Source organism: Notolepis coatsorum, assembly GCF_963971535.1.
Source record: "Notolepis coatsorum genome assembly, chromosome: 18".
NCBI lineage: Eukaryota > Metazoa > Chordata > Actinopteri > Aulopiformes > Paralepididae > Notolepis > Notolepis coatsorum.
The window spans coordinates 40,826,758-40,849,985 of NC_140182.1; the positions used below are offsets into that span (position 1 = coordinate 40,826,758).

Consider the following 23,228-nt stretch of genomic DNA (forward strand, 5'->3'; position numbering starts at 1 on the left):
TTTTTATTTCATGTTTTTAACAGTGCATGAAAGATTGTGTATTACTGCAATCTTTTTTAAATTTTTTTTTAAAATCATAGTCGTTAAAAAATTTGGGTCGCGACTTAATGACTAAGGAAAATGTTGGGTCCCGAGGCTAGACCAGTTGAGAACCACTGCTTTACACTACAGCTTAATATAAAAACACAATAAAAACAAAATCAGAAATAAATGACAACAACAACAAACAGCAGTTAAAAACTGTGAAACCAGATAGAAAAAGTAGAATAAAAGAATTTGGATAAAATCATGAGTCACTAATTAAAACAAAACTATAGAACAGTGAGGACAAGAAAAAGTGCCTATGCATGACCAAAAGCCTGTCTGAACAAATGTGTTTTTAATTGTTTTTTTAAAAGATTTCTCAGAGGGGGCAATTCGCAGGTCCAGGGGGAGAGCTTCCAGAGCCTTGGTGCTGTCACCTGGAAGGCTCGATCACCCCTTGTTTTAAGCCTGGACCTGGGGACCACCAGGAGGTGCTGATCGGCAGATCTGAGTGAGCGGGTGTTGGTGTAGGGATGTAGTATTTTTCATGGAAACAAGTAGAGATTCAACTGCATTAGGTACTCCGTCTTGTGCCCATTATGTTTTTCTTAGTTTTCTCAAATGTAAAAATGTAGATCTCATTTAATTATGATTATAACTCTTCAAATGTCTGATCAGTTGAATAAGTGGAACCATAAACCTGCAACCTTGAGAAAGTCCTATGGTAAAAATCCATAGGCAAAAATGTATCATCTATCACGTCACTCCCCAGGTCTATGCGAATGCCTATTTAGTTTTAAAATATGGACAACCCGGAGCTTGAACATCAAGCTTTCTGGTCCAGTGAAATCGAAGAGCCACTGTCGCTGTGTAAATATGTTCGCTTATTTGCCTCTGTCTTTGTAACCAATTTTGTGTTAGTTTAACTGTGGTTAATGCTCATGAAGACAGAAAAAACAAAGAGGTGACTCCCAACATGTAATAAGTTACTCCTCCTAAACTATCATCTCATATTGACTTTTAAAATACGCCTGTCACAGAAAGGTAGTGTAAAGCCAGGACCTCTGGCTTTAAATACACCTCTCAGAGCAGGGAGCGTGCTCATCATTCGTACATGATCAGAACCAGGATGGCACAGCGATGGGTAGTACCGTGGCTCACTCTTTGCTTTGGATCATCTGCAGCAAATATGAGTATGTACTCTTCTATCCTCTTTGCACACATTTATCACTTCCATCTCCTTATTTTATAATATAATTTTAGTTTTTTTTGTTTTCTTATTTTTATCTTTTACGTTTATTTGTATCCTATTCATAACTTTACCTTACCTTATCTTGTCTTACACATTTATTGAATACATTTAAGACAATTTCAATGGAAATATTAATTATTGTAAAGTATGATTCTGCATTAATAACTGACGGACCCTGTAAAAACATAAATGGAAATTAAGAATTGTTCAAGTATAGTAACCCAAAGTACCCTGCTCTTGTGTAGTGATAATAAAGTAATTAAGATAAGATAAGATAAGATATTCCTTTATTGATCCCCTTGGGGATATCATGTAATGCTGTAATAATAAAAATGCCTAATAATATATATATTTTTAATCATTCCTTTTCTCATTCCAGTAATGATGCCATTGCAGACCAATATGCCAGTATTCACAGGTAATGTTGTTTGTCAAGATAAAATATTCATAATAATTCCTATAAAAATACATGTAAATTACATTATATAGGTAAGTGTTATAATACAATATGCGGACACTAACTGTAGAGGAATTAAGGTGACAGTATACTTTACTGTGGAAACAAACTTCGACAGGTTTGTAAGAAAAAATAACCCAGTGGAATAGGAAGCTTGCAGTGTTGCACTGGCTTGCTATACTCTGATCTGGTCATGTATTTTAGTTAGGTAGTTAATTATAAACTACAATTTTTCCCTAGACATTTAGCATTTTCCTGATTACACCTCAACAACTGCTTCTTGCCCTACCCAGGTTGCCTGACTGCGGTTTTGCCTGCCTAGTCCCCAAATCAAACACACCTAATGTCAACTCAAACTTCAAGTTCAAGTTTCTTTATTAGTTGTCATACAGAAGTACAGAATACTTTTATACAAAATGCTTCTTTCTGTTACGCTCCAGAGACTGTGCTAGACAAAAATAGATAAGTATAAAATAAGTATAGCAAGTATAAAATAGAAGTCAAGTACGTGAACAAAAGTGTTCAGTATATACATATATACAATGTACAATGCAGAGTAGAAGTAACTGAGTTACAATACAATATGCTATATACTATACAGTGCAAATCAGAAATGGGATGAGGTACAATTTAGGTACAATTTACAGTAAGGTGTAATGAGGTATGGGTTTTAGTGCAAATTCTTTACCAATAAATATAAAGTGTGTTTAGGTGTTCTAAAGTGGGTAAAGTGGGTGCTGCAGTGAGTTGTTTGTTTAAAGTGAGTGTGTGTGTGTGGATGTGTGTGCTGTGCGTGCATTTGATGGTTGTTACATAGTGTTATTGTCATTTAGCATTCTGATGGCCTGAGGATAGAAGCTTCTTCTTAGTCTCTGTGTGCTTGCCATGAGACTCCGGTATCGCTTGCCTGACCGCAGCAGTTCAAAGAGGCAGTTGTTTGGGTGGCTGGAGTCTTTGATAATTCTCTTAGCCTTACCCATGCACCGCTTGTTGTAAATGTCCTGAGAGTGGGAAGAACGGGCCACTCTCTGTAGTCTGCTATGGTCTTGTGCAGTGCTATTCCCAAACCAGGAGGTGATATTGCCAGTCAGGATGCTCTCTATTGTGAGTAGAAGTTCTTAAGGATCTTCTGACTCACTTGGAACTTCCTTAGGCGCCTAAGGAAGTAGAGGCGTTTCCGTGCCTTCTTGATAACACTGTCAATGGTCCATGTACTATCTCATTTAGCTTGATACTATTTATTATCTAATTTAGCTTGATACTATCTTACAACTAGTTCGTTTTAAGATGTGTCTCATTGAGCTTTTGCTTTCTATTTCAGTCCACCTTCGTTTTCAGTATCCTGCCACTGTAATTAGCAGTGATTTAATAATACTATAATAATAATAATAATTATTATTGTATTTATTTATTTGTAACTGTTTATAAAACCCAATCAAGATGCTCTATTAAATGTGCTGTAAGTGGTATTTAATCTGTAAAATAATTGTTAAATTATAATAATAATAATAATTATATAATAATTGTCAAAATCAAAAATCACAAATGAGAATAGAAATATGAATACGAATAAAAATACAGTCTGGGATATACATTCTAAATATGTACAGTATATACATTCTAAAATATACAGCCACAAATATACAGCAATATACTGTAAATGTAGAAAAGAAAATGTAAAGTGTCAATGTGAGAGTAAAAAGTCATGGGTCAAATGTCACAGGACCAGGACGATTACCAGAGTCTGTACTGTCATCTGTGCTCGCTCAGTGAGGTACAGTGATGCATTGTATAGTAGTCTGATGGCTGTTGGAATGAAGGACTTCCTGTGCCGTTCATTGTTGCATCTATCTTAGTCTAACACTGAACGTGCTCCTTCTATCAGCCATAATAAACATCTAGTGGTTCTAGTGGTATCATTCTAATCAAATATTAAAGGTGCTGTAAGTGGTATTTTTTTGTTAAAATAAGTGGTCTACATGTTAAAATAAATAATAGCTCTACATTCCGACAGCCATCACTGATAGAGTGTTTGGTCAATGGTCAGTAACATGTGTCTCCCAGTCCCTCCACTCTGCAGTAAACACAAAATAAATCTTCTGGTATCATGTTCCCACTTTATCCAATCAGAAGATATTTGTAACCTACTTATTTCAAGAAATCTTGCCAAGATAGATTTTCTTACTGCTCTGGTTATTTTACTTGTTTCAAGCACATTTGCTTTAGTTTTTATTTATTATTTTCTACCATTGTGTGGAGTTCTCTCTCCTGATTGGATAAAGTGGGAACGGGATACCAGAACATTTATTTTCTGCTTACTGAGCATGCAGAGTGGAGGGACTGGGAGACCCATACTGACCAAACGGTATACTATATATATCAGTGATGATGGCTGTATGGATGTAGAGCTATTGTTTTAACATGTAGGCACTTATTTGAACAAAAAATACCAGGTCAGTGAATACCACGATCACAACACCAGAGGGAGCTCCACAAATCATGTTAAACCCAGATTCGGCTCAAACAAGGGACTAAACACGTTTCGCAATTATGCCACATCAATGTGGAACGCCCTACCCAAAGCTGTAAAGGAATGTGAATCACTACCCACTTTCAAAAACACTCTCAAAAAACACCTACGGGAGACTGCAATTCGAAACTGGCCCCTGTAAATGTCCTAACACAACCCCCTGTACAGTAAATTATGGTCTTGTCAATATTCCAATGTACAGTTTTGCTTGTACAGTTGTACAGTGTCCCCCACCCACCCCTCCTACCCAACCCCCCCCCCCCCCCCCCCACTCCTACCCAACCCAACCTCCCCCCCCCCCCCCCCCCACCTCCAATGTACAGTCCCCCCCACCTACCCAACCTCCTCCAATGTACAGTGTCTACGTCAAATGTATATACTCTTTTTTCTGGACTCTTTTCGTATCACAAACAGTACTGTTTTTGCAAATCTGGTATGTCATAAATGTATAGATGTAGCAGTACTGTCTATCTGTATGTTATGTATGTCATATATGTTACGATGAATTGAAAATGGGGGGACCCTGATGTAAACAAGACGAAAGTCTTTCTCTGGTCTGCATCCCCTTAACAATTGTATGTATTGAGCTGTACTGTACTGTACCCATTCTGCAATCTGTTAATAAAGTTTTCAATCAATCAATTCAATCACTTACAGCACCTTTAATATTTGACTACCACTAGAACTACTAGATGATGTTTTTATTCCAACATAATTGTGTGTGGTTGAGTCTACGTGGTCCTCATTCCAAATGACCAAAAATCTTACATAAACCATCTTTAAAATGTACATAAACCATTAGCCTACTTCATAGAATAACAAAACTAAAACTAAAAGGACCCCCATAATGACGGCTACTTTCCACACATAGGAGTGAGCCCCTCTCACAACGAACGGGTCTGCAGCGTTTGGGGCAACTACCACATCAAGACGTTTGACGGAGATTTCTTCCAGCTTCCCTACACCTGCAACTACCTCCTAACGTCCCAGTGTAAAAGCGAGTATGAGAACTTCAACATTCAGATCCAGCGCCAGGAGGCGAACAGCCTCACGACCATCAGTAAGGTCACCATGAAGCTGGACGGGACCGTGGTGGAGCTGACGGGCACCTCCATCAGTGTGGACGGAGAACAGTGAGTGCAGAGTTACTACGTGTTCAGTGAAATAGTTCCTTGTCAAACCATTTTTAAAACACGATATTTCGGCAGCCGCGTGTACCGGTCATATTGATTGTTAGTCAGAGATGTCACATCTTTGTCATATTTTTTTCTGTAGCATCACTGTGCCATTCGCCCAACATGGGGTTTTCATTGAGAGGGTGGTGTCGTATATCAAGATCACATCAAAGTTGGGTCTAGTCGTGATGTGGAATGAAGACGACGCCCTCTCGGTATGTTTATCCTTCATGCTGTTTAGCTTATGACAGTGTATGTTTATCCTTAATGCCTTTCACTTGTGAAAGTGTATGTTTATCCTTCATGCCATTTAGCTTATGGAAGTGTATGCTTATCCTTCAATCATGCCATTTAGCTCATGAAAGTGTATGCTTATCCTTCATGCCATTTAGCTTATGAAAGTGTATGCTTATCCTTCCTGCCATTTAGCGTATGAAAGTGTATGCGTATCCTCATGCCATTTAGCTTATGAAAGTGTATGCTTATCCTTCATGCCATTTAGCTTATGAAAGTGTATGCTTATCCTTCCTGCCATTTAGCTTATGAAAGTGTATGCTTATCCTTCCTGCCATTTAGCTTATGAAAGTGTATGTTTATCCTTCATGTAATTTAGCTTATGCAAGTGTATGTTTATCCGTCATGCCATTTAGCTTATGAAACTGTATGTTTATCCGTCATGCCATTTAGCTTATGAAAGTGTATGTTTATCCTTCATTCCATTTAGCTTATGAAAGTGTATGTTTATCCTTCATGCCATTTAGCTTATGAAAGTGTATGCTTATCAAATGCAGAGGACGAATTTCCCCAAGGGGATTATTAAAAGCACAACTTAACTTAAGTTAACTTAAGTTAACCTTAGTGGGGATCCTATAGGTTACTACTCCTATCCTCCTATTAGAAGTTGTTTTACACAGAAAAGGTTTATGCATAAAGGTTCATGCTAATTTAATTTGTACATTTCAGTGTTGCATTCAAGCCCCATTGTTAATTGTTTTAAGGTTGAGATGGACGCAAAATTCAAGAACCAGACGTGTGGACTGTGTGGTGACTTCAACGGCATTCAGATCTTTGACGAGTTCATTCAAGATGGTAAATATTTAATAAATCCTATTAAAAAATAAAAACTATACTTAATTACAGTTGCTAAAAACTACGGTACCACTTGAATACCATAGCTATAGTGCATTATAAAGTAGGGCTGTCTTCAACTAAAGAGATTCTTAGTCAACTTGATTGATTGATTGAAAACTTTATTAACAGATTGCAGAATGGGTACAATACAGTAGGGCTAAATACACACAATTGTTAAGGGGATGCAAACAAATTTCATGGATTTTGTCAACTAATCAATTTGTTGATTTGATCGACAAATCTGTAAAATTGTGTTTCCCACATGCAATCATGCAGTAATTTGTCAATATATAAGTCATGCAGTATGGAAACAAGCATAATTAATTACTATTGGACTAACAACATCTTGGTTGACTAAGACACAAAGTGTACCATAAGCACTCATAATGACTCAATTCATCATATTATATAAACACAAATAATACTTAGCGATGCATTCTAACTACAGTCAGATTGTATAGATGTAACCCTATAAGGAATTATAAGCAAGCACTAGTGTCTTATAAATGTTCTTCTATGAAATTAGTTTCATTATTTTACAATGCATACAATAGTAACTTGATGCACGTGTCATTTTAAATGATTAGAAGGCATTTCACTGTACTTGACACTACAGTGATAACTTATAATGCTGCATGGATAATGTTGTCATTTTCTGAGCTTACTGTATAATTCCTATTAAGTTATTCCTTGTGATTGTGGTCTGTAAGCATTTGGCTATACATGCTTATATGCATGATCATAATGTGTTATGGTTAATTATGAGTACATTAGGATTCATTATCAGTGCCTTTATAATGCATCATAGCAATAGTATTTATAGAAAGCGTTACCAAAACAACTTTTCTCTGTCAATAGATGATCATCTAAGCCCTGCAGAGTATGGAGACGTGTGGAAAATGAACGGCCCTAATGAAGACTGTGAGGAAGTCCTTCTTCAGACCGAGCCCACCTGTGAAGATCAGGTATGTAGGACTTTTGATAGTCCTCAAACCACTGGAGTCATCATGTATTATGCTTCATATTAAAGGCAGTATTTACTTTGATCCACAGAGAGAAGTCTGTGAGCAGCATCTCTCAGGTCCGGCCTTCTTCAGCTGTAAAGACCTGCTTGATACCGACTCCTTCGTCGAGGCGTGTGTGGTGGACCTGTGCCACTGTCACAACAGCAGCGCATCGTGCCTGTGTCCCACCCTCTCGGAGTTCTCCCGCCAGTGTGCTCATGCGGGGGCGGCGCCGGGCCACTGGAAGACAGATGAACTATGTGGTAAGAAGGGGCTTTATTAAATACAAGAAGATAAGATATTCCTTTATTGATCCCCTTGGGGGAAATTCAGGTGTCATAGCAGCATGGGGGAGGGGAGGTACAGGTATGGGCAGGGTAATAGTAGAAGACATAATACAGGCAATACAATTATAGTACAGTAGAAAAAGTTTAAATAAGCAGTGTAAACAATGTAATTAACTCTGAATATACGCATATGAGCAAGTAGGCAGTGTGATCAAGGTGCAGATGAGGTATGCCCTGTCAGTTATATTATACATTACAATAGATATGGTTACAATAAACACTATAGAATCTAAATAATACTATGAGTAAGTAAGTATACAGTATACACAGGTGCAGTATACATAAGGTACGTATGGCGTGATATACATACGTGATATATAGGGATGTCCGATATTATCGGCCGACCGATATTATCGGCCGATATCGGCAGTAAAATGTGATATCGGAAAATATCGGTATCAAAAAAAAAAAAAAAAAAAAAAAAAAATTACATTTATTTAACCTTTATTTACCCAGGCAAGCAAGTAAGAACCAATTCTTATTTTATTTATTGTCAAAAGTATGCATGTTGGTTTAATTCAACAACAAGAGATATGTAATGTTAATTTTTACTTTTTTAATTATCATATTTTGCACAGATAATGCTTACATTTAGAAAGCCTTTTGAATGCATCCAGTGAAATTATTAATTACCTGAAATTATTCCGTTTTTTTGGGGGGAAACCCTGCATATATCGGTATCGGTTGATATCGGTATCGGTATCGGTATCGAAATTAAGAGTTGGACAATATCGGAATATCGGTATCGGTAAAAAAGCCAATATCGAGCATCCCTAGTGATATACATAGGTACGTGATATACTGCATTGTAGTCCGTGCCGTTTAGACACTCAGTGATCAGACATTCCTAGTAACAGTTAGTTCTCTAGTTCTCCAGAAATGTTCAATTATCTGTCTTTTGTTGTTGCTGTTTTTTTTAAACATTTGTTACTTACTCGGAACAGCGCAGACATGTCCGCTCAACATGGAGTACCAGGAGTGTGGAAGCCCGTGTGAAGACACCTGCAGCGACCCTGAGAGAGGCCAGATGTGTGAGGACCACTGCATAGACGGCTGCTTCTGTCCTAAAGGTAAGTTCCCTCATTTTAAAGCCACAATCGGTGATCAGTCGCTAGATACCTTCCCAATCGGGAGCAGTTAGGAGTTAAGTGCCTGGCTCAAGGACACTCCGACGCACCGCTGGGAGGAGCCGGAAACTAACCGGGAATCATTCCAATTACCAGACAACCGGCTCTACCCACTGTTACAGGGTTTGCATTGTATATCACTTTATTGTGGGCTCAGACTCGTAATGCATCTCCCCAGGAATGGTCTTTGATGACATCACACAAGAAGGGTGTGTTCCTGTGAATAAGTGCTCCTGTCTTCACAACGGCAAGACATACGTGCCCGGGGAATCGTACTCGAAGACGTGCCAGGAATGGTAATGATTTATATATTTATTCAAAGGGGCTGCATGCTCTTACATATTGCATACATATTGGAAGGTAGTGAGGAGGATTGGACTAACAGAACTGTGCTGTTGTCAGTACGTGTGTCCTCGGTCGGTGGAGCTGTGAGGACAAGGACTGCCCTGCAACCTGCTCCATCGAGGGAGGGTCTCACGTCTCTACCTTTGACGACAAAATATACACCTTCCACGGAGACTGTTCCTATGTTCTGTACAAGGTAAATGATTTAAACAAAGCGAAAAAGCTAGTATCTATTCAAATAGCATTTCATGATGACAATAATACTGGAAGTGAAAATCAACGATGATGCAATACTATGGAAGGAACTTTGTACCTTTACTTCGCTGTATTTATCTGAACCAATCAGGTGCTATTACTTTTTTTGAAGAACATTATAGAAAACATGTATAGAAAACATCAGCAAAAGCTGATGATTATGTACTCTCAAATTTGAAACCCATGCCAACTTCAAGAGGACATAATCAGAGCAGCATAACTGGACCACACACCATTTTAATATAACCTTTAGAGTCAATGGTTTGAGGTTTGAATGCTCCCAAGCACTGGAATACACACACATCAGATTTATCTTTTATCAATGCATAGTTTCACTTTTGAATGTTTGAATAGATAACTCTCACTTTTACCAGAATAGGCTACTATTTAATCTGGGTATTTCTACTTTTACTTAAAGGTGCTATTGATACAATTTGTATATAATAATTTAAACAAACAAAAAAAACATCCACAGAGCTTTTAGAAAGGTGTGGAATAAAAGTATTGCTTCCCCCCCCAAATAATCTTTGTTTAATTAATTTATCATTAGAAAAATGTTGGTGAGTCCAAAATTAATGTTGTTGTTTACATGTGTGCATGTATGCCCTCCCTACTTCCTCACGTTGAATGCACCTTTAAGTAAAGCAACTACGTACTTCTTCCACCACAGCTCATATTTGACTGTTAAATGTAAAAAATGTCTGTTTCCTTTGAAAACCTCTGTTTGCAGGCTGGCCCCAAAACAAAGAAGGTTTCAGTCATTTTTCTCCACTATAAACTAGTCAAGTAAAACCTGATTGTTCACATGCGTCACTGTGAATATCAGGTATAATAGCAAAGAAACCATCATTGTGTAATAAAGCATTTTAACAAAGTGTCTCCAATGTGAGACTATTATTATTATTATTATTATTATTATTATTATTATTATTATAAATTTTTTTAACCAAGTAATTTCCCTGTGCCGCCTCCAGCAAACCCATGGGTCTAATTTCACAATTCTCGGTGACCTGGTGAAATGTGGCAAATCAGACACTGAGACCTGCCTGACAAAAGTGACTCTGGTATTGCCAGGATCCACGGTAAGAAAAAAACTCCATTCCACATCTTTTGGGATATCGTTTTAGGCTAGATATTATTTAAAGCCCAATCCAGAGCCAATCTGAACCTAAATTGTTTTAAGAACACACAGAAGAGCCCATTTCTTTTGGAACTAATAATTGCCACAAGCCATAACAGATTAGCACACCATTATAGCAAATGGGAGATAATTAGCTCTAGCAAAGGGTGGAGTAGTATAACATTGTAAACATGTAATAGGCTATTGGTCACACAAATCAGCGCAGCCCTTTAGGGGCAGATTATAGTAACTGAGGTTGCTCTACGTGTGTGTGTGTGTGTGTGTGTGTGTGTGTGTGTGTGTGTGTGTGTGTGTGTGTGTGTGTGTGTGTGTGTGTGTGTGTGTGTGTGTGTGTGTGTGTGTGTGTGTGTGTGTGTGTGTGTGTGTGTGTGTGTGTGTGTGTGTGTGTGTGTGTGTGTGTGTGTGTGTGTGTGTGTGTGTGTGTGTGTGTGTGTGTGTGTGTGTGTGTGTGTGTGTGTGTGTGTGTGTGTGTGTGTGTGTGTGTGTGTGTGTGTGTGTGTGTATATTTGTGTGTGAATAGCAATATATACCTAGTTACTAGACTAAGGGGAAATACATAAGGGTATGTACAGTATATATGTATATATGTATGCATTCAGGTGGATTGGATCATTGTTACAATTATCCTTGTTTTCCACATGGCAGAGGATTGTAGTTGAAGCCAGCGGCAGGGTCCTGGATGATAACCATGAGGTTTCTCAGTTGCCGTTTTTCAAAGGTGAGTGGGAATTTCTTCCATGCATTAGGGAAGCTAAAAACACATCACTTCACCATAGCCTTTTAATACTGCCACCTTACACTGATTACATCCACACTGTGATTATGATATTGTAACTGAGAGCTATTTTATTGTTGTATTACCTGCATTGTTTTATACCCATTTTCTTATTTTCTGCACTGCTTTTTATGCTAATTTAATGTCTATTCTTACTACATTTTATGTCTGCATTTTATGTATATTTTACAGCTGTGAAGCACTTTGGGCTACAATGAAAGGTGCTATCCAAATAAAGTTTATTATTATTAGTATCATTAGTCAGTCAGTCAACCCTCCATTCTCTTACTAAAATATTAAGACACTAGTGATTGATTGAATGAAAATGTTATTAACAGATTGCAGAATGGGTACAATACAGTACGGCTCAATACACACAATTGTTAAGGAGATGCAGACCAGAGAAAGACTTTCGTCTTGTTTACATCAGGGTCCCCCATTTTCAATTCATAATTAATTGTAAGTAAGGGTGCACTTAGCACCGTGCAATCCATTCTTTGTGGATCTAGCCCTAAGACTAGTCTCTATAGAAGATAATGTGTCTATGTGTGTGTTTCACAGGTGCTATAATGGTATTCAAACCATCAACGTTCTACATGGTGGTCCATACTCCCCACGGGCTTGATCTTGAGATTCAGCTGATACCCATAATGCAGGTCTACATCACCGCAAGTCCTTCCCATAAAGGAAAGACCAATGGTACACTTCGCATTTGACAATTGACCCATCTCAAACCCGCCCCTCTTTTCTTGATCCTCCAATCGCGACTCGTTCCTCGGACCAGGGGGGGGGGGGGGGGGGGGGGGCAACAATTGTGATTGGAGGATCGAGAGAAAACAGGGCAGGTTTTGAGATAGGTCAATTAAAGTGATAAAAATCCAACATGTTTTTTTTCCTTCAAAGTGCTGTGATGTTTGAGTATTACGCTCATATACTGTACCTTCTTCCAGGCCTCTGTGGAAATTTCAACGACGTGGAGGCTGATGACTTCAAATCCGCTAGTGGGTTGATTGAGGGAACAGCTGTGACATTTGCCAGTGCATGGAAGACCAAAGCGAGCTGCCCTGATGTAACAAACAAGTTTGGGGACCCCTGCAGTTTGTCTGTAGAAAAAGGTAAAAATAGAAGAATAAGAGTCTGTTAGAAGACAATACATCAGACCGGAAAATCCGGGTACTCTTTTTTATTTTATTTTTTACTTGTTCCTTGTTTATTACTATTATTAATAGTATTTAATTATTTATTTACACATTATTTGATTATGTTTTTCTTACAGAAAAGTACGCCAAGCATTGGTGCTCCATGTTGTCAGATAAAAAAGGAGTCTTTGCCCCGTGCCACTCTGAAATCAACCCACAAGCCTATGAAGCTGTAAGATATGGACAAGATATTTTTGCACATGATTTATTGAAACACAAGTTAATAGGGCACTTATTTTGCACATAATCTCACACACATCCCAAAACTCGAATCCGTTTAGCATACATCCATTTAGTATTTATCAAGAGTAAATGAGTTTGAATATGGCCATCGGTGATGTCATCTGGGACATTGAATCCTTGTGTTGTGTTCAGCATGCATACAGCACCATGAAATGATGTAGATGAAAAGATAGCAATACCTTGTCTTATAGGGACTGTTACCTTATCACTTCATTGAGCTGTAATTAATACGACACAAGGATTCAATGTCCCAGATGACATCACTGGTGGCCATATTAACTCTCAATAACCGTTTTTGGATGTGTGTGAGATTATAAATAGTTCAGCAGTGTTTTTTTTTGCCCCTTTAAGCTTGTAGTGTGTGTGTGTGTGTGTGTGTGTGTGTGTGTGTGTGTGTGTGTGTGTGTGTGTGTGTGAGGAGCTAAAAGATGTTGATCTTGTGACTGCCTTTCTCTAGACTTGTGTATATGACACCTGTGCCTGTGAGAGCAGCGAGGTGTGTATGTGTGCTGCCGTGTCCTCCTACGTCCATGCGTGTGCTGCTGCTGGCGTGGCGCTGAAGGGCTGGAGAGACACCGCCTGCCGTAAGTTCCACCGCCGGTCAAACCAAACACACTAAATACCCGCCGGTCCTGAACCAAGCGCTAGTTATTCAGACCCTCAGGTTTTAAACTGTTTAAACAGTCATTCAGAACTGCACTATTGCATTATTCTACTCTGTCTATTCTTTTTTACTATCTATTTTATTGCACTGCACTATTGCATTATTCTACTCTGTCTACTCTATTTTGCTCTTTTATTACAGTCTATTTAAAAATTGCCTGTAAACAAAGAGGCCTATTAGAATGTTAGATCCTAATGTGAAGAACTACGTGATTTAATGTTCTATTTTGATGCTCGTTTTATACTTATTTTATGTTTGCACTTTATGCATTGCTCTTGATCTGCCAATTTTACGCCTGTCTTTTTTTTTGCTATACTGTGAAGCACTTTGTGCTGCAATTATTGTATGAAAAGTGCTATACAAATAAAGTGTATTATTATTATTATTATTATTATTATTATTATTATTATTATTATTATTATTATTATTATTATTATTATTATTATTATTATTATTATTATTATTATTATTATTATTATTATTATTATTATTATTATTATTATTACTAAAGACCCGTATGGCAAACATAAACCAGATTACATGCCGTGTTTTAACAGAGAGATACGCGGCCGAATGCCCTGCTACCATGGTGTACGACTACAGCATAACTAGCTGCGGTCGCACGTGCCGCTCCCTCAGCCGATCTGACGCGGCGTACCAGGTGGACTTTGTCCCGGTCGATGGCTGCAGCTGCCCCGAGGGCACCTATCTGAACGAGGAGCGGGAGTGTGTGGCCTCCTCTAAGTGCCCCTGCTACCATGAGGACGAGGTGGTGCTGCCAGGCAGATCCATCCACATCCACGGGAAGAAGTGGTGAGGCTTCCATTCACTGTTGACAATGAAGATGTGTTGAGTCGCAACCAGGGTTGGAGGCTAAAAGATTAGCAATAAAGAAAAGCCATTTGCTCTCATTTCCTGCAACTTAAAAATATAATTTCAATAAAATAGCAAACACAAGGGTATGTTCCAAATAAGGTATTTATTTAAGTACGGTGTATAAGGTTGCACCTTAACGCTGAACACGAAAACACACACGCACACACACGCACACACACACACACACACACACACACACACACACACACACACACACACACACACACACACACACACACACACACACACACACACACACACACACACACACACACACACACACACACACACACACACACACACACACACACACACACACACACACACACACACACAGTGGAACAGAGAACCAAGCAATCACACATAAAAATTATTACATTTAAAAAAAGAAATAATAATAGTATTTTTGTTTTGTTTGTTTTTTACATGGTGGCGTTGACACATTGTCATAATGGCGCTGTGTCCCTATACCATTGTTTAGGGAAAGCCCTGCGTTAGTTTTGACCGAATCCAACAATCATCACGGTTTGATTTCACAGCAGCTGACACTGTTTTCTTTGTGGTGAGCGAGGATGAAAAATTACTTTTCTTTGACTCTGTTCTTTTTCCTCTCTGTTCTCCGTGTTCCAGCTCATGCAAACATGGGGAATTACGCTGTCCTGGAAAGCCAAGTGATAAATGTAGGTATACTCTGCGTGTTATTTCTGTAAAGTGTAGTGGCACACGACGCCACGCATACAGTAACAACATGCCATTATCACCTGCAGTGTGCAAAGAGCCAATGGCTTTCTTCAACTGCTCCAGAGCCGGGCCAGTGGCGAGGGGGGCTGAATGCCAAAGAAGCTGCCAGGCTCCAGACACGCAATGTGTATGTTACCATTTATTTAATTTGATTGTTTTATTTAGATCCCCATTAGCTTTTGCATAGCAGCAGCTATTAGATTCGATTCGATTGTATTGTCATCATACAACTAAAAGAATGAATGAATGAATGAATATTACTTGTATATAGCGCTTTTCTATAGACACTCAAAGCTTCCCCACAATGTAGGGTTGAAATGGCCTCCTTCACCACCACCCAACCTTGGGCTACGCAGGCTCAATGGCTGCCATACACTGGCACCAGGCACACATCACACTACACAATGGCTGAACGGCTCAGGAGACAGGGATTGATATCAGCCAATTACAGGGGGAGGGATGATTAGGTGGCCTTGACGTCAGAGACCTGATTGTGAATTTGTCCAGGAATCTCGGGGAACCCCCTACGTTGGAAGTGGTTGGAAGTTTGGCATCCAACCAGAGTGCAAATGTAATAGTAAAGTGCAATAGTATGATGTGCAGGTGATTAAACTGGATATAAAATATATAAATTAGTACTACTGGGTAATAGTGTTAATCAGATGTATACAGAGTTATAGTATTATTATGTACAGTGATACGGGTATACACTATGGTAGTAAGTCATACTGGCCAGCGGTATAACAAGTAAGAGTAGGTATGGGATACAGATACAGTCAGATATAGTATCTATCTACAGATATGTTAAAAGGATTATATGCAGCTATTTGTCCTGGGGTCCAATAACATACATGGTGACAACTAAAAAATATACATTCACACTCATCAACATACATTGACAAAACACATAAAAAACAACAAGTAGGCTGGGAACTAGGCTGCTGGAGGAACCTACTTCCAGTGACTGACGCTAAGCTAGGCTAACGGTGCGGGCGTTCCCTAAGCCTAATGCATGCACAGAGATGAAAAAGGTATGTATCTTCTTGTCTAACGTTGGAGTTTTCCTTTAACAAAACAAACACACTGCAATTAGCCAAAGCAAATAGACAGGCTCCGACTGAATCCATCATGATCTAATGAATAGATAAATATAATTTAACATTTAAGATAGCCCATGTAAACAGGTCGGTTGGTGCGCCTGTACAGCAGAATCCGGAAGTAACGGGAGCAGCGTGAGCCTCCCACGTGTTACTCCTCGCCACTGAGAGATCGCGCTGTACAGGTGAAAAGATGCGACAGCTGCCTCCTCGTGTACCGGAGGGGACACGTGATGCAAGGCTTGGTCTTCACTGCAGCCGACCAGTGGGAGGCATAGTCTAGCAACGTTCGAGACAGGGGAGGGGAGAATTGAAGGGAGAATTGGCGAGGCGAAATTGGGATGGGAGAATTTAACATGCGAGAAACCCCCAAAAAACTATATTCAGGTACAACCTGAATTAATTACCAAAACTTATTTTGAAATAATGTTTAATCTTTTTTCTTAAAACCATGAACGTGGTGAATATCGTCCCAATACAACGTACCAACAGTTGTACAATGACATGATGGGTGCATCCTTGTGTTTCCCAGATGAACACAGGGGCGTCTCAGTGCGTCTCAGGCTGTGTGTGTCCGGGGGGCCTGCTGTCTGACGGTCACGGAGGCTGCATCGTGGAGGAGCTCTGCCCCTGCTTGCACAACAACGTGGCCTACCTGTCAGGTCAGACCATTAAAGTGGACTGTAATACCTGGTGAGGAATCCTAATGGCGTTATGTGGTGTCAATGTCGATTTTGCATGTGGTTAAAGATCTGTCTACCTTGTTGATATGCAAATCTCACAATTTCATCGCAATAGTACCTGCAAGGGAGGAGGTTGGAGCTGTACGGAACAACAGTGTGACGGGACATGTACCATATATGGAGAGGGACATTACATCACCTTTGATGACAAAAGGTTCTCTTTTAACGGCGCTTGTGAATACACCCTTACTCAGGTAAAGTATGGGTTTATATATTTGGTCATTGTCACCATAATGTGAAGTCAAGTCTTGAAATATTAACATTGACATCTCCGCAGGATTACTGTGGCGGTAATTCGACGGGCAGCTTCAGAGTCCTCACAGAGAACATCCCCTGTGGAACCACTGGTACTACCTGCTCCACCGCTATCAAGCTCTTCATAGGGGTACGTAACACTATTAAAGACAATATTATGCACATTTCAATTATATTGACATTTCTTGATATTATTTTTATTCAATGTTAACACATATACAAACAAAGCAGACAGAACAAACAAAATCAAGACATCAGATATGCACAACGACAATTTTTATGAAAAAGAAATACAAATATATACCCCCCCCTCTCCCCTCAACAGAAAGGGAAAAAAGAAAAAACAAGACAACCAGTCACTCCTTCGTGCCGCCTACCAGTGTTAGACATATCAAGTCTTAAAGATTGAAAAATATATCTATAGTAGACGCAAAGTTTTTTTTACATGGCTTTGTGTAAGAGACAGCTTCACAGTTGCCATTTGGTCCACATAGTCCAAATATAATCCTTCTAATCTGGCCATATTGACATTTCAAACTAAAGTTGAAACTAAAATATCATGTCGTTTGTTAATGTTCTGGTTCTTTTTTCAGAGCAATGAAATTATACTGTCAGAGGAAAACTTCAAAGTTCTCAAACAAAAGAAAGACGAGGACGTAGCATATAAGGTACACGCTGTTGGTATATATCTCGTCATTGAGGCCAACAATGGCCTGACGCTCATCTGGAATAAGAAGACAAGCCTGATGATCAAACTCAGCCATACTTTCAAGGTGAGTAAAGTGGGCCTTGGTTAATGATAAAACTAAATAAAAACCTATGTTTCTATTTCCAGAACTTAACACGATACTACGTTCTTTCAGGGAAAAGTCTGTGGTCTGTGTGGGAACTATGATGGGAACGTAAAGAACGACTTCACCACCAGGAACAAAGAGATAGTGGTGGAGGCGCTCGAGTTCGGAAACAGCTGGAAGGCGTCGCCGACGTGTCCCAGCACTGACGTGGTGAAAAACCCCTGCACTGCTGAGCCGCACAGATATCCCTGGGCGATGAAGCACTGCAGCATCATCAAGAGCGACGTGTTCGCCGTATGCCACTCCAAGGTACTGTCTACGTTGCTCATCGCTATGACAGCATTACAGTAGTGTGTCATTTAATAACTACGGTCGTCACCTTTGACTCTCCCAAATGAAAAGAAAATAATATTATTTAATTTCAAGCATCAGGGTCTGTAATACATATATACACATACGGTACATAAAATTGCATACGGTATAGTCATTAAGACTTTAATCTGGAACATGTTTTTTATGGTTTTCATTACTTATTCTTACTAAATGTCCTTACATTACAATGACATTCATTTTATACAATTCCTTTTAAAATTTGGATAACATTTATTATTTTGCACATAATCTCACACATATTCCAAGGTTCTAAACTGTTTAGCACACATTCATTTAGTTTGACAGTTAATTAAAAGTTTGAATATCTCCTCCTGGGATGCCATCAGAGGACACTGAATCCTTGTGTTGTGTTAATTACAGCTCAATGAAACGATGTAGATGAAAAAATAGTACTCCCTTTTGCAATCCTCATCTCTATTCTTTCATCTACAACCTTTATTTTCAATTAACAAAACACAAGGATTCTGTGTCCTCTGATGACATCACTGGTGGCCATATTCAAACGCATCACCTGTCGAACTAAATAAATGTGCAAAACAGTTGAGAGCCTTGAAATATGAAATTATGTGCAAACGTGTTGTTTTTCGGTGAAGTCCCCCTTTAAGCTAATGAAATACTAACTATGTAAATGTGTCTTTGGAAAGGTGGATCCCGAAAATTACTATGAGGCCTGTGTGAGAGACTCGTGTGCGTGCGACGCCGGAGGAGACTGCGAGTGTTTCTGCACAGCCGTAGCTGCCTACGCTGCTGCCTGCACGGAGGCTGGGGCCTGTGTGAAATGGAGGACTCCCACAATATGCCGTGAGTCTTTTATTTTTGTGGGAGACTTTCTCTCTTTTCTGTGACCATGGCATCAGGCTCTGCTAAATGAGACTTAACATTGTTCTGTCGTGTTGGACAAAATCCTGACCTTTCACAGACTTCCATTAACAATTAGTGACGTAGACGTACAAGCTTAAGAGTACTGTGTACTGTGTGCTGATTTCTTATTGAATATATCTTGTCATTTTAGCACTGTTTTGTGACTTCTACAACCCCCCTGGAGGATGTGGGTGGCACTATGAGCCTTGTGGATCACCATGCATGAAGACATGCAGGAACCCCTCTGCGATATGCTCCAATCAGATTCCAGCGCTAGAGGGTATAAGACAAGTATTGTATTCAAATTATGCTAATGGATTTCAGATAGGACGCAATAATCCCGCTCCCTTCAGATAAGACACAATAACTCTGCACCATTCAGATAGGACACAATAACTCTACACCCAAACATCTGAGTCAGTTGGAGCTAAACGGCAATGCCTAAAATAAATGATACAGATCTAATTGGGGACCAGATATATATGACACCATGGTGGCCTGCAGGTTAAGTTAAAGGTGAATGTCACCCATTATAAGAATTCTCCCTGTATCCCAGTTCAGTCAGTATTGGTGAACACTCTCTTCTAGAGCTATAAATCAGAGAGAGAACCCTACAATCGCTGATGTCACTGGGATGTAAAATCTGGGGCTGCTCCAAAGACTCTGACTTTGTGAGTTCATAAATATTTGTGAGACCTCTTACACCCAAATGAGGCTTTAATTCTGGGTCAAACCTTCTAGCAACGCTAGAATATAAACCTTATTTGGGCATCAGAATTCCCTGAATTGTACAAACATATTTCCGAACCAGATGTGTTTAAACAGTGCAGTGAACATGCGCTCCTATTGTCTATCCATCTACTCTTCTCTTGAAAATGTGATTTTTCCAAACATCTTGCCAGATTCGCGTTGAACCCCTGTTCCACGTACCTGGCTAACTGAGTTAGCCGGATAATTTTCAGCATAGCTTGACTTAAGCCAGACCTTTCCGTTCCCCGACGCTCGATTGTCTAAATCACTATGACAACAGATCAAAAAGTTTGAAACTGGTCAAGGGCAGAGTTTAAGTCAAGTCAAGTCAAGTCAAGAGTTTTATTTGTCACGGCATACAAGTATACAATGAAATGCGGGTGGTCTTGCCCGCAACGATGTGCAATACAGTAGTAACACATATAATAGAATAAGATAGTAGGGCATAGCTAAAAGTGTGCACAATCGTCGTGGAGCTAAAATACCAGCTCGCTTCCTGAAATAATTCTCACAGTCTAGATCCCATTATACCATTCTGAATTATGTTTTTGTGCTTCGTTTTTCTAGAGGGGGCTTTTGAAATGTAAAATAATAGACCTAAAATGCTGATACTAAATTGACTTTATCCTAAATAATGCACGTTATATATACGGCGCTCGCGAGGTCCGATATACACATTATGTGGTTATTGTAATAACGCGCAGCATTGCAAATGTGAATCCCGCGGGGATGTTTTTAATGAATGAAACCTATCGCTCGTTTGGCTCTGATTCCTTTCATATTCTCCGCTGGATGTTTAACGGAGCGCCTGGATTTGGTTTCATTCAGGCATAAATTGAAGTCTTCATGCGTGGATTGTGGATATGAATTACGACGAATCTGAATATGTGGATTGTTGAATTGTCACTGTCACTCACACGTTATTGTGATATTGTAACTGGGATTAAAATGTTTGAGGAGATGCGCTGTTTGATTTGATGACGTGTACGTGACTTGAGAAAATTAATGAGCAATTGCAAGCCTTTGACGTTTTGATGAATGCATTTGAGAAAATGCATTTATCTGTTCAAGCACTGTTAGTGTTATCTGATGATGAACAAGAAGGTGATTAACATGACTGGTGTCACTGGTATAAACCAAAGGTTAATCAATTCAATGCATGTATGGATGATGTCCGAAAACAGATTAAAACCTGATTCATAGTGAAACTGTATAGCCTCCCTCCAAGCCTCTCTGACACGTTATTTCGGGGGTCGAGTCTTGAAAACTTTGGGAACCATGTATTTATATATAAAGTACATGATACCTAAGCCGAGCGCATACAGTACAGATATCCTCATAAGTATCTATTAATTTGTATCAATTAGATACTCTTTGGGCTTGTTTGTATCTACTTATTCTGAACGAGTTTAACTAATTATTTTCGCTAGCAAGATCTCATTCGATTATTCATTCCATTACCTACTGCTAGCAGGCACATTTAAAGAAATATAATCTGATTGATTGGGGTAATGAGGGACTTAGAATTAGCCTATAGATTATGCATTTAACTTGTCGGCGAGGCTATTGAGCCGTACTGTATTGTACCCATTCTGCAATTTTTTAATAAAGTTTTAAATCAATCAATCAATCAATCAATCAATGCGTTAGAAAATCAGGATTTCTGCGATCGACACCTGCTGTCTTTTCAGGTGAGGCGGCCGCGCGCAATTATCCTGAGTATCAAGTCTGGTTCGAAGGAACAGGGAAAGCCCGGATTCAAACATCGGGTTAATTGAATCTGGATAATGGGACTTTTGATCGACTTAGTTGAACCAGGTACGGGGAATAGGGCCTGGCAGCCAGCGAGCACAGAGCAAACAGTGTCCCATGTGAAGGCCCTATTAGAATCCTGTCTGGTGTGGTGCTGCTATGCTCATGCTTGTATTCTGATTTGAGTTTCAAATGTATGTTCTAAGGCTGCTATCCAAGATGCCCTCCTGAAAAACCTTATTTGGAAGAATTGACCATGAAGTGCGTGCGGAAGGAGAGCTGTGGCTGTTATGATGACGAGGGGAAGCATTACGAGGAAGGAGATGTCATGCCTCCAGAGGACAACTGCCAGACATGGTACGTCAGTTCCCTCTTGTTGATCCAGCTAAATGGTTGGTCGCAAAGTTAATATTCACTTTGTTGAATCCTTCCGACGAAGACCCATATCTGTTTTTTAAGTTTTCAGATGAACAATGTTTTCAAAACAAAGGCGATGGTGTGTAAGTGTGGCGCGACCTGCTGGCCACGGGTGGTACTGTCTTTGTGCTCTCAATACATTTGCCATGAGTGTTGGTGTGAATTTTCTTTTTTTGCATGCTGACTTTCTGCAGAGGGAATTATTGGTGGTCAAGGTGGCTTTACATATGTTATCCATTATTGCAGAAAATAGCCTACTCTGCATTCTGTGTGCAAAGAAAGGCTATATTGAAGGGTATGTTGAAAGGCCTCGTGGTCAGAAATGGGTTATGGGTTATCGACACTTGAAAAAGGCCACAGGCCGAAACGTTGTGTGGAATTATATTAAACTTGGGAACACTGCAGACGGTGTGCTGACTTTTTTTCACAACTTTACATATCTATTTGAGTCAAGCACCCGTGACTACATTTTGGATGTGCGTGAGTCTTTTCTACTACAGAAATGGGTTATGCCAGCCTTTGTATGGATGGTGGAGTCTGACATGTTATTTAGGTACAAACACAATCCATATAATCAAAATGTTTTGCATGCATCACGTTTCAATTTTTTTTTTTTTTTTTTTTAAATGTTATTCAATTTATAATACTACTACCGGTATTATACATTTACAAAGGCAACCTTTGATATTGTTTCACAACTGTAAAAAGTGCTTTAAGAACCAGTAATGTTTTTTTCTCCCCCATCATAGCCACTGTTCGGCAACGAAGGCTTCCTGCAGCTACGACGTTCAAGGTGTGTATATGATATTTTCAGCGCATCATCCCAGAAAATATTTAGCCTTACGTGTGAAAGATTCTCAGTAAACATAAACATTTTCTA

At 39.3% G+C, this 23,228-nt stretch overlaps 1 protein-coding gene across 1 annotated transcript in view; it reads left to right on the top strand.

Annotated features, from left to right (window-relative positions):
• Window positions 1-1,145: 1,145 nt before the first annotated feature.
• Window positions 1,146-23,228, top strand: part of LOC311245226 (uncharacterized protein) — a 45,932-nt gene continuing 23,849 nt past the window's right edge. Inside the window, exons 1-28 of the mRNA XM_084335056.1 lie at window positions 1,146-1,217; window positions 1,656-1,694; window positions 5,135-5,396; window positions 5,539-5,653; window positions 6,437-6,527; window positions 7,428-7,534; window positions 7,623-7,836; window positions 8,865-8,990; window positions 9,226-9,343; window positions 9,450-9,588; window positions 10,622-10,729; window positions 11,434-11,506; window positions 12,125-12,262; window positions 12,514-12,678; window positions 12,840-12,934; window positions 13,463-13,589; window positions 14,227-14,482; window positions 15,176-15,225; window positions 15,313-15,413; window positions 16,916-17,076; window positions 17,182-17,320; window positions 17,404-17,511; window positions 17,975-18,154; window positions 18,245-18,484; window positions 19,213-19,369; window positions 19,581-19,709; window positions 22,138-22,288; window positions 23,098-23,141. Coding sequence (XP_084191182.1) covers window positions 1,154-1,217; window positions 1,656-1,694; window positions 5,135-5,396; window positions 5,539-5,653; window positions 6,437-6,527; window positions 7,428-7,534; window positions 7,623-7,836; window positions 8,865-8,990; window positions 9,226-9,343; window positions 9,450-9,588; window positions 10,622-10,729; window positions 11,434-11,506; window positions 12,125-12,262; window positions 12,514-12,678; window positions 12,840-12,934; window positions 13,463-13,589; window positions 14,227-14,482; window positions 15,176-15,225; window positions 15,313-15,413; window positions 16,916-17,076; window positions 17,182-17,320; window positions 17,404-17,511; window positions 17,975-18,154; window positions 18,245-18,484; window positions 19,213-19,369; window positions 19,581-19,709; window positions 22,138-22,288; window positions 23,098-23,141 — 3,697 coding nt within the window. The 5' untranslated portion in view covers window positions 1,146-1,153. The remainder of the gene's footprint in view (window positions 1,218-1,655; window positions 1,695-5,134; window positions 5,397-5,538; window positions 5,654-6,436; window positions 6,528-7,427; window positions 7,535-7,622; window positions 7,837-8,864; window positions 8,991-9,225; window positions 9,344-9,449; window positions 9,589-10,621; window positions 10,730-11,433; window positions 11,507-12,124; window positions 12,263-12,513; window positions 12,679-12,839; window positions 12,935-13,462; window positions 13,590-14,226; window positions 14,483-15,175; window positions 15,226-15,312; window positions 15,414-16,915; window positions 17,077-17,181; window positions 17,321-17,403; window positions 17,512-17,974; window positions 18,155-18,244; window positions 18,485-19,212; window positions 19,370-19,580; window positions 19,710-22,137; window positions 22,289-23,097; window positions 23,142-23,228) is intronic.